We start from the raw sequence: 9,419 nt of genomic DNA, 5'->3' as shown, positions 1-9,419 counted from the left end.
TCCTCACACCTGCACCCAGAAGCTGCTGCTCCAGTTACAGCTCACACAGAGTACCTACCTGCTGTTCCAAGTGTCTCCCCCCCTGCTGATGTGGGGGACATGCTGGCAGGATGTAGAAAGTCTAAGATCTATTTACACGTTCACTTTCAAATGCATTTGATTTCTGATTTGCCTTTAGTTGCAACAATGAAGGAATGTATTTACCTGGGACAGGACAAATTGGAAGACAAGTTGCCAAACCTGCAAGAACCAGATGACAAGGTAACAGTTTCTGGTGGATGGGAGGCCAGGCGAACTTGCTTGTCTAGCTGGACCTGGCCAGTCTCCTTGTTCTGGGCTGAGAGAAGAGCAAGGCTCTCTTCTCCCACCAGGTATCTTGTGAGTCACTCATAACTGACTTCAGTATTGAATCTCTTTGAACCCTTACCCAGCAAATGGTGTGCCTTGGTCTTGAACTTCTATGCAATAAAATTTAGACTTAAATCTGGTCTGTAGAAACAAACAAAACAGAACAAAAGAAGGGTGGTGGGTGGCTATGACCTCCAGAGAAAAGCCTTGTTACAGACCAGTTGAATCTACATACATGCAACTTCTACTGGAGAGGAAAGAACCAATATTGACTGAAGGAGTACCTTGACTAAAAGTGCTAATCCTTCAATCTAACACAGAACTAGAAATTCTCGCCAACTAGGAACATCCCCCCCCCCACCCTTCTTAATGTCCATGACATGTTCTTCTGGAACGCTCTCCCTCACAGAGGAGATGAGACCTGGGTACCTGCCAGTTCCCTTGGGCTGGCTCAGATGTCCGTTCCCCCTGCTTCCTACCCCAAGGCTCCTCTAACAGCCTAAACCAGCTCCTCCTTTCACTCCCAACTTCCTTTGGTTATTTTTGCCTGAATGGCTCTTTTGACTGTCTGATCAAGCGTGGTACATTTAGTCAATAGACTTAAATGCAAATTCTGAAGTTAGATGGCAAACATACTGTAATCTGTACTCAGTAGCTGCAGTGCAGACACTCCTGGCGCTGGACTTTCCTGCTGAAATGATTAAAAGACAAAGGAAACAAACAAATAGTTACTCTCCAAAAACAAATGAGTGTTACTTGAGCACTCTGTGTTGAGAGTTTCAATCCTGCAGCTCTGTCCCAACTGGGAAAAGTTTGAAGCTGCAAAGCCAGAACCCTCTGGAGCTGTCACAGCTGTTCTGACTTGCCCTTCTGTCCCCTTCTCTCCCAGCTGGTGGGTTGGTACTCTGCTACATGCATGTTCTAGAGTCCATCTTCTGGGAAGATGTTAGAGCACAGCTGGAAACTCTTTGTATCCTTGCTGCTGGACTACTGTCCCTTGACAAATTTGAATACTCTAACCTGAGGTGAAGTTTCTTAACATTTGTTGTCCCACGTTCTTCTCACTGAAGCTCTCAATGACAATTTTAACAAACTGTCAGATTATTTTTGTGGAAGGTCCCATGCAAGTCTCATTACAGTTTCCACATCCCACAAATTGGGTGAACTGCACCCCAAGCAGAGCTTACTCACACTTGTAGTCTGACTTATTCCCCACCTGGGCTGGTCAAATAGCTCTGATGTTGAAATAGTCTCATCAACCTCACGGTTGTACCAAATGCTGTTCTACAGAAGTGGGTACATTCAGTCTTCTGATCTCTCTCTACGTTCTCTCCAGCATCAAAGAGCTGGTGTCACCCAGCATCACTGGTGCCGAAGATGCTGCTATCAGAGTGGCGGTGTTGGAGGCAGCCAGGGAAGTTGTTCAGAGAGTCCTGGAGTCTGCTAGGTCCGTGGTGACCAGCCAGGGCATGGCAGTGGATTGCGAAGCAGGCAAGATCACTGACAGAAGTGTGGAAGCTGTGCCAGGAAAATCGGATCACCATTTCCCCATCACAGATGAGGAACTAGGTTGTGGAAGAATGATTAAGTGAAAAGGGGCATGATCTCTTAGAAGTGAGCAATCCTGTCTTCACAATGGAGGGAGGATCCCACAGCTATGTGAACTGTCCTTGAACATTCCTAGACCATTACAGAAGGGGAAGGCAAGTAGTGGTAAACAAGTCAAGGAGGGGGCCGACAAGCCCCTCCACGTGAACAGCAACTTTGCACCAATCATGTATTCGCTTTAGGCGCGTGAACAGAGACTGTAAACCAATCATACAGCTATTGCTAGCACATGCCCTATCGCCTGTCTATATATACTCTGTGTAAGCTCTAATAAAGGGAGAACGATCATACTCACATTGAGACTCATCGTTACTCCGGGTCCGTCTCCCACTCCGACACTAGGTCAGAAAACACTTGCATGAGGCAGATCTGCAAAGAAGATCTTTCTAGGTTTCTCTGCAATGTAGAGAGGTAGCGCGAGTGTGTGTGTTTGGGGTACTCGGCCTCCCAGTTCCTGCTATATTTGGGGGATACAGACACTTTTAAAAGCCATGGTCACTCTGACTCTAACCTGCCAGGCTTCATGACTGCTGACCATCTGTCGTATGCACTCTAGGACAATTAACAATTAACTTCTCATTGCTGTTTTTTCCAGCTGACCTTGTGGTCTCTGTGGAGGGGACTGAAGGGGCAGCTGTCCAGCAGCAGTCAGACCATCAGGGTTATTTCATACATCTGAGTTCCTTGCCCACTCATCTGCATCAAAAAGCTTACCAGTGCTTCTTAGCCAAAGTGAGGAAGATCAAGATGGTCACACAGGAGACTTTCTCAAAGTTGCAGGAGGTCATTGAGCTGGTAGGAACACTGTTCTGTCTCCAAGCGTCCTGTCTTGAAGCTGCTTGCTGTACAGCAGTCTTCCCCTTTACTCCCTGTGAAGACCAGGAGGATCTCTGTGCCAGCTCACAAGCTGGCTGGGGTAGTCACAAGGCAAGTCTTGCTGCTATAGTAATTCACCCTTGTCTTCGCTTTCCTGTCCTACTCCAGATTGATTGTGTCAAGCAGGGTATTGATCAGAAGCTTCAAAATGGGCAGGAGAAGCTGCACCAGATGTGGCTGACCTGGAACAAGAAGCAGCCAAAAGAGAGTGAGGACGCAACTTCCTTGGAGCTGAAGGTAGTGGTCTGCTGGAGATGCTGGCTCACTGAAGCTGTTTTGGGGTGGGAGTGGGTGCACTGGGAGCTGCTTCTAAAGCTTCCTTTCCTCCCCTGTAGTGGCTGGAGGTCCAGATTCTGGCCATGTCTCATGGCATCACCCAGCAACTGCAGCACACTCTGCAGACTCTACTGGCCAACAGCCAAGGCTTCCCATCCAGCATCCAGGACAAGATGCAGCAGGTACAGCAGGAATTACAGGAGACCCACAACTCCTTGCAGGCTGCTGCTTCTTTCCAAGACCTGTCCAGGAACATCCTGACCCAGAAACACCATTTAATGAACACAGGCCAGGAGTGCATGAATGAACTGCTGGAGTATGTGGAACATAATAGACCTCTTGCCTGGCTGGTGGGACCTTTCACACCATCTTCTAGAGCCTCTGTAGGATCACAAAAAGGGACAAAAGAGAAGGAAGGTGAGGGGAATAATTCCTCTAATACCTACTCTTGTGGGAACCAACTTCTCTAGCTAGTACTGATATAAAAGTTTCCCCTGAACTGTGACTCCTGCTGTTGATAGTAAATCATCCCTCCCCTGCAGTGCTTAAAACTGATCAATGACTTCTAATCCAGGAGTACTCAGGATTCAAGAACAGTTTTGTAACAACAGGCATTCTTGCATGTAAAAAATAAGCAAGCCTGGTGATCCCAAGCCACCTCTAAATAAATTAAGATCAAGCGTGTATGATGCAGAAAGCTTTCTGAAATAAAGTCATGTGTCATCACTTGAGGCACTCCTCTGCTTGGCTACCCACCACAGCTTTGCTCACCCACGTGTTGGGACATAACCTTCATTTCTCACTGTGTCCCGCAGGAACATGCAGTGCATGGTGAGGAGCAGTAATCACTAGGTGCTGCAACTTGTGTTCCATGAGAGCCCCTGGTCCAGTCATGGTCTGTCTATCTACATTGCAATATTGCAGTCTATCTTCCCTGCCCAAAAAGGTTAGCCTAGTTCAAAAGGTCTTTCCAGATGAATCCCAGTGCTGCTTTTTCCTTATATTGTCAGCGTTTCATTCCTAGGAACATTCTGTAAGACCTATCTGCAGTCTACCTAAAATGGTTCACCTAGATCTAGACGCCTGACTGTGCGTGGGTAGTGTGTATGTAAAACCCTGTGGGTTTCCCAGACAAAAAAACATGAATGTTTTTGCTTCTACTGCCTATGGTGAGTGTGAGCTGTCACACAGTAAAAAGCAAACAGCTAGATTTCTTCTTAAATTCCTTTAGTTGCCATCAGAGAAAAGCAGAACTGTTTACAAAGAGATGAGTGTATCATCCTGGCTCAGCACCTGTACTCCTGCAGAAAACCTTTCAAAACCATACTGATTTCCAAGAAACTGCTACTATTCCCTCTTGCACCCACTCTTTATCGCTTATTTTTCATGGCTCTTTTTGAAAGTAAAATGTTTTGCTAAGTCCCCTTAGCAGAAAAAAACTCATACAGAGGTAGAAAACAGCAAACAATTTTGTGTTGTGGGTATGCTGCTGTTAGTACCAAAGAGCATGTCCCAGTGGTTTGTATCACAGAGGAACAGAAACTCTCCAGATGGAAATTGCTGTTCAGATCCTTTGTAGTATTGGCTTAGCCTTGCTTAGCCTTTCTGTCTTAGAAAGATGTATTGAGTGTGATAGCTGTCAGCCTGCTGCGGAGTTTAGCATACTGCTGAACAGTCAGGTTTCAACAACTGTGTAGTTATGGTGACAATTACCACTGTTGCCTTGGCTGAAGCTGCCGAGCATCTGTATTTATAAGGAAAATAAAGATGAACGGTCAAAAATAAAGGGAGACTCTTGAAAAAAGAAACAGGAGAGTTTCCTTTGTCTGGGTTTTTCTCCTCCAATAAAGATCAGAATACCCCTTCCCCTGGAATCTGTTAAATCAAATTATTTTGGTTTAATGGGTAACCTTTTTTCCCCATCTCTTTTAGCAGCAGAGGAGGAGAGGGAAAGTAAAGCAGGACAGGAAGAGGTAGCCAGAATTGGCATTGGCTATACCTTGTGCTTGTAGGCTGATCACTTAATATAAGGTGATGCAGAGAGATTAGGGAAGCTGAGAGTGGTGAACCGAAGTGGAGAATCCATTGCTGCTAGACCACTGACAGTCAATGAGAAAACTTGTGCCAGCATCTCAGGGCTGGAGTCACTGCTATAGAGACTGTATCCAACTCAGTGGCAGGTTGCTAAAACAGCCAAAGGACCCAAGAGGTAGACTGACTCTGAAGGACCAGACAACATCAAGCTGACTGCTCTGAAAAGGAGTTTGGCTTTTTTTTTTTTTTTTTTTTTTTGGACAGCATGGGTGGTATTGACTGAATGCAGTAATTGGCTGAGCAAAGTTTGGTCTTCAGAACTGAACCTAACCCATCAGTATGTACTAGGAACTGTTCCAGTCTGGGGTGGGGGAGGACAGAGATCCAGAAGCAGAGATTTGCTTCTCATCTCCTTTATCTCAGATGTGCTGAGCGTGTTGCAAGTGCTCGTAAATCCCTATAACAACAATCTGGAAGAGACTAGTGGAAGGACAGAGAGCTGAGCCTTGCTTGGGCAAGCTGCCTGGCCACAAGCTTTGACTGTGCTGCTACCATTTCAATTTATTTAACATAGGAAGGATGATTTAACCCACCTCATCCACACTAGACAAGGAAGAAAAATACACTTCATTAAAACAGCTGTTAGAAATCAGCATTTCTGCAATACAGCTGGATCAGTCTACCCCTATTTTTAACAGCTGGCCAAACTCTCTGCACCAGCTGGGCTCATTCCTGTAAATGGTTCTGCTCCCCAAACTGAAGGCTGTTGTGGATAAAGAGGTCTCTGTGAGGCACTGCAAAAATGCCCCTTTCCCCAGGGCTGTTCTTGCACAAGGTGAGCCTAACGTGCCACCCCTCAGGTGTGCTGCCAGAGGTAATCTGAATATTGGCTCTGAAAGTGTGGCAAAACCTCTTATTGGAAGGAAAATGTGTAAGGAGCCACCTGAGGGCTGGGCCGAGCTCAGATGGGAAAGCTGGCACCTCTGAGAAGGAGATGGTGTGATGCTCTGATGAGCTGAGTGTCCCTGCATGTGGAGGAAGAAGGCAGGGAATGGCAGGGAGGTTGTTTGTAGGATGTCAGCAACACCACAGGTGAGTTCTCAGCCATGTCTGTCACCAGCTGAAATATTCTTGCTAGGGTGTGTGTGTGTGAAGGAATGGCGGGGGGGGGGGGGGTTCTCCCTGTTCAGTGCTGAGACCACATGTTGTTGAGGAGAGCTAGTGTCCAAGGCAGGGGATGGAGATAATACTGATGCTCTGTTGTGAAGGACACAAACTGAGTGAAAGTTTCATGTCACAAGTCATGGAAGGTAACTGATTCAACAGGGCCTGACAGTCTGCTCCTGAGCAGTTGGTGCTGGAGAAATCAGTGAATCAACTAGCTCAGTTAATCTAAGAGGGTTACAGTCAACGATTTATTTTGTCTTCTTATTGCATAGTAAGCATCTGCACCAATTGCAAATGAATCCCTGTTTCTGTGCTCATTGTTGCATTGACATCTGAAGACCACAGAGCTATTGTGAAAGAGAACTGCTCCAACCAAGTCAAAGGAGAACCTGTGGATGCTATATCCATGACGACAACTCCTTCCACTTTCAAACATTCAACACCAATTAAAGGGAGTCTTCTCAGTGTTAATAATGGGACTAGAGACGCCAGATCATTGAGCTCGGTGTGGGAACTGTGGGATACTGTCCTTAGTTCTGTCAGCTGCCTGTGGGGAGCCTTTTTCTGCGTCCCTTCAGCTCCTTGTCCCCATCTTTAAAATGGAGATCATGATTTTGACCTTCTTCTGCAAAATGCTTTGTGATCTGCTAATGAAAAGTGCCATATAAAATATAGGGATTAGTGATTATAAACTCCATGCTTACCATTCAAAAGGCAGCTCATGCTCAAGACAAGCCACAGTCCCTGTAACTAGAGAAATACAGTTCCTCTGTGTAGATCTGGTGAGCACCAGTTTTCAAGTCCTTGACTTCACTTCACCAGGAGTAAGAGGCACATTCAGCCTCCGATGCAGTGATGTGCATATGCAGATGTTTGACTCTGAGCATGTAAGCAGAGCCACCAGGAGGACAGGCTGGGCTCTGCTGCTCATCAAAGTTTGCTCCTTCTGCTGGACCTGGGTGATCTGACACAGCAACTGCACAAAATAGATTTCTCCCCCCCCCCCGAGAAAGTACCAGCAGCTGGCCTCCGCTGGCATCCCCTTTAGCAGGACCAGGACTTCTAGACAGGCTGGATTACAGTGCAATTTTTGGCTGAAGCAGAGCTCATGTTGGATTACCCATACAAGACCATGCAAAACGCTCCAACAGTGTTCTTCACTCAGCAGTTGACATCTGGCTAACTGCACTTGGTTTCAATTCAGAAGACATCTGGGGGGCTTGCAATATGCATGTGAGCAGAGGGGGGGGGGTCGTTGCTCTTCAGCAGCGCAAAGTAGGAGGTCTGAATGCCCTTCTGCTCTATAACACGCTTGCTCAGACTGCACCAGCCTTTTCCAGGCACCTCTGATTCATGTCATCAGCAGGTAACTTAGGCCCAATAATTGAAGAGAGCACCCACTAAACTGTCAGAAAGACCCTGTAAACTATTCAGAAATTTCATCTGAATTCCCTTCCATACAAAGATACTGGAGCTTGAAATTTGTACAGAGCACCAAGGAATAGGCTCTAGCAGCAGATTTTTAAATCAGTGCTTTAGGCAATCTCCTTAGCAGCTTGTTAGATGTTTTATAAGTGTCCTTCCCAGCTACAGAAGAAATAATAATACTAACGATTGTGTCAGATACAAAATAATTTTGCAGCCTTTTTCTCTGCAAGCTCTCCAGTTTCGATAAATCATACACCCTTCCATGCAAGGAAAGGTATCTAAAACCATAGTACAGACAGCGTGGCAGGAAGACAAAAAAAAAGCCAGGGCCATCTTTTTCTGAGTTAGTTCCAGCCAATAATTCGTTTGCCTTAGCAAGTCATGCATTTGCTGAGCTGTGATACCTTCCCATTAGCATAGCTGAGTGCTCTCTGGGCTCACAGAAGGAGGTGTTAGAATTAAGCACGGAGAAGCATAATAAAGGAATCAGAGATGCTTTTTTTCCTTCTTCTTCTTCTCTCTCCTGGTTTTGTTTTTCTGTAGCAGCAAGACTGAAAGATGTGCAAATGGGTTGGAATCACTTCCCTTACCAAAAATAAAAGTTCTGATTTAAGCAGGGCTGGGAGACTCTGAGAAAGGAAAGAAACTTATGTCTCTTGCTGAGAGGAGACAGACCCACCTATCTGGAGCCAGACAAAAACTCGAAGAGCTGCCATGCTGCATTTAAGGTGGCCCATCTGGTGCTGGCGCTGGTCTCTTGCAAGCACATGGACTGCATTAATTTCTCTCTTCCAAGAGAAGTGGGACCCATGCATTGGCATGGCGCTCCCGGGTCCTGGTTCTCATGTACCTGTATGTTTCACTGGTCTGCGAAGTGGACCAGCATGACCAAGAGAGGTGGTGGACATCCAAACTAACCCAGAGCTGGGGTGGAAAGATAGTCACCCTGGCAGTGGCTGCTGTGGCAGAATATCCCTTCAAGCAGGGAAGTGATTTGAAGCTGAATGTCCAAGGCACTGGGTGAGTGTTTTAACCAGTGAACTGTGAGAACTAATAAGCTCCCTGCCCAGGATGATTGTCCATGTGGATATGACCACACCTGAGTGATTGCATCAATCAGACAGGAAAAGCTTTCCTAGGTAGAAATATCCCTGCAGATGGCAGAGATGAAGCAGGGCAGAAAGGACACAGATGCCTTTGCCTTCTACCCAGCAATAAAGCAGTCAGCAGTGAGGGGTTTATTTCTTTGATTTTAAAGATGGAATATCATATAGGGGAAGTGGCAAACACATTTTACACTTCTCCTTTGAAATTGCTAGTTTATTTCTAACAAAATCATTGCAACCCAGGCTAGCATTTTTTGAAGTACCCAGAAGTTGCCAGTAAAAATCTACATTTCCAGGTATTCTCTGAAACTCTATGTTTAATTTTCATTATGGATGATGGAAAAAGGTCCCAGGAATGACTGTAAGAAAAGAAAGAAAAGAAAAAAGATGCCCTGAAATGAGCAGAGGAGAATGAATCTTCAGTGTTCAATGCAGTTACAGACCAAGAATAAATAACTTACACTGCTAGATCAATCTTCCTATGCTGATTGTATTCATCTACTCTTTTTGTTCTGAATAATAGAAAACATCACTCCAGACTCTGCGGAAAGTAGACTGAGACCAACAGCTCCAGTA

At 45.7% G+C, this 9,419-nt stretch overlaps 1 protein-coding gene across 1 annotated transcript; it reads left to right on the top strand.

The window, feature by feature from the left end:
- The first annotated feature begins 723 nt into the window (after nt 1-723).
- LOC136996310 (perilipin-3-like) lies at nt 724-5,120 on the top strand. The gene is made up of 6 exons (XM_067317239.1): nt 724-773; nt 1,685-1,917; nt 2,552-2,751; nt 2,941-3,069; nt 3,168-3,525; nt 5,041-5,120. Exons 1-6 carry the CDS (start codon nt 724-726, stop codon nt 5,118-5,120), a joined length of 1,050 nt encoding a protein of 349 aa, XP_067173340.1.
- Nucleotides 5,121-9,419: the final 4,299 nt, after the last annotated feature.

This window comes from Apteryx mantelli, unplaced genomic scaffold (genome assembly GCF_036417845.1).
Source record: "Apteryx mantelli isolate bAptMan1 unplaced genomic scaffold, bAptMan1.hap1 HAP1_SCAFFOLD_34, whole genome shotgun sequence".
Classification (NCBI taxonomy): domain Eukaryota; kingdom Metazoa; phylum Chordata; class Aves; order Apterygiformes; family Apterygidae; genus Apteryx; species Apteryx mantelli.
The sequence above is the reverse complement of the archived record's forward strand: the minus strand, read 5'-3'. Positions and strand labels throughout refer to the sequence as shown.

What these genes read in the sequence shown, in the direction of transcription:
- LOC136996310 (XM_067317239.1), top strand. Translation starts at nt 724, where the DNA reads ATGACATGTTCTTCTGGAACGCTCTCCCTCACAGAGGAGATGAGACCT. An exon ending in ACAGAGGAGATGAGACCTGG is followed by an intron (nt 774 to 1,684) that starts GTACCTGCCAGT and finishes CGTTCTCTCCAG; the next exon opens with CATCAAAGAGCTGGTGTCAC. An exon ending in CAACTTCCTTGGAGCTGAAG is followed by an intron (nt 3,070 to 3,167) that starts GTAGTGGTCTGC and finishes CCTCCCCTGTAG; the next exon opens with TGGCTGGAGGTCCAGATTCT.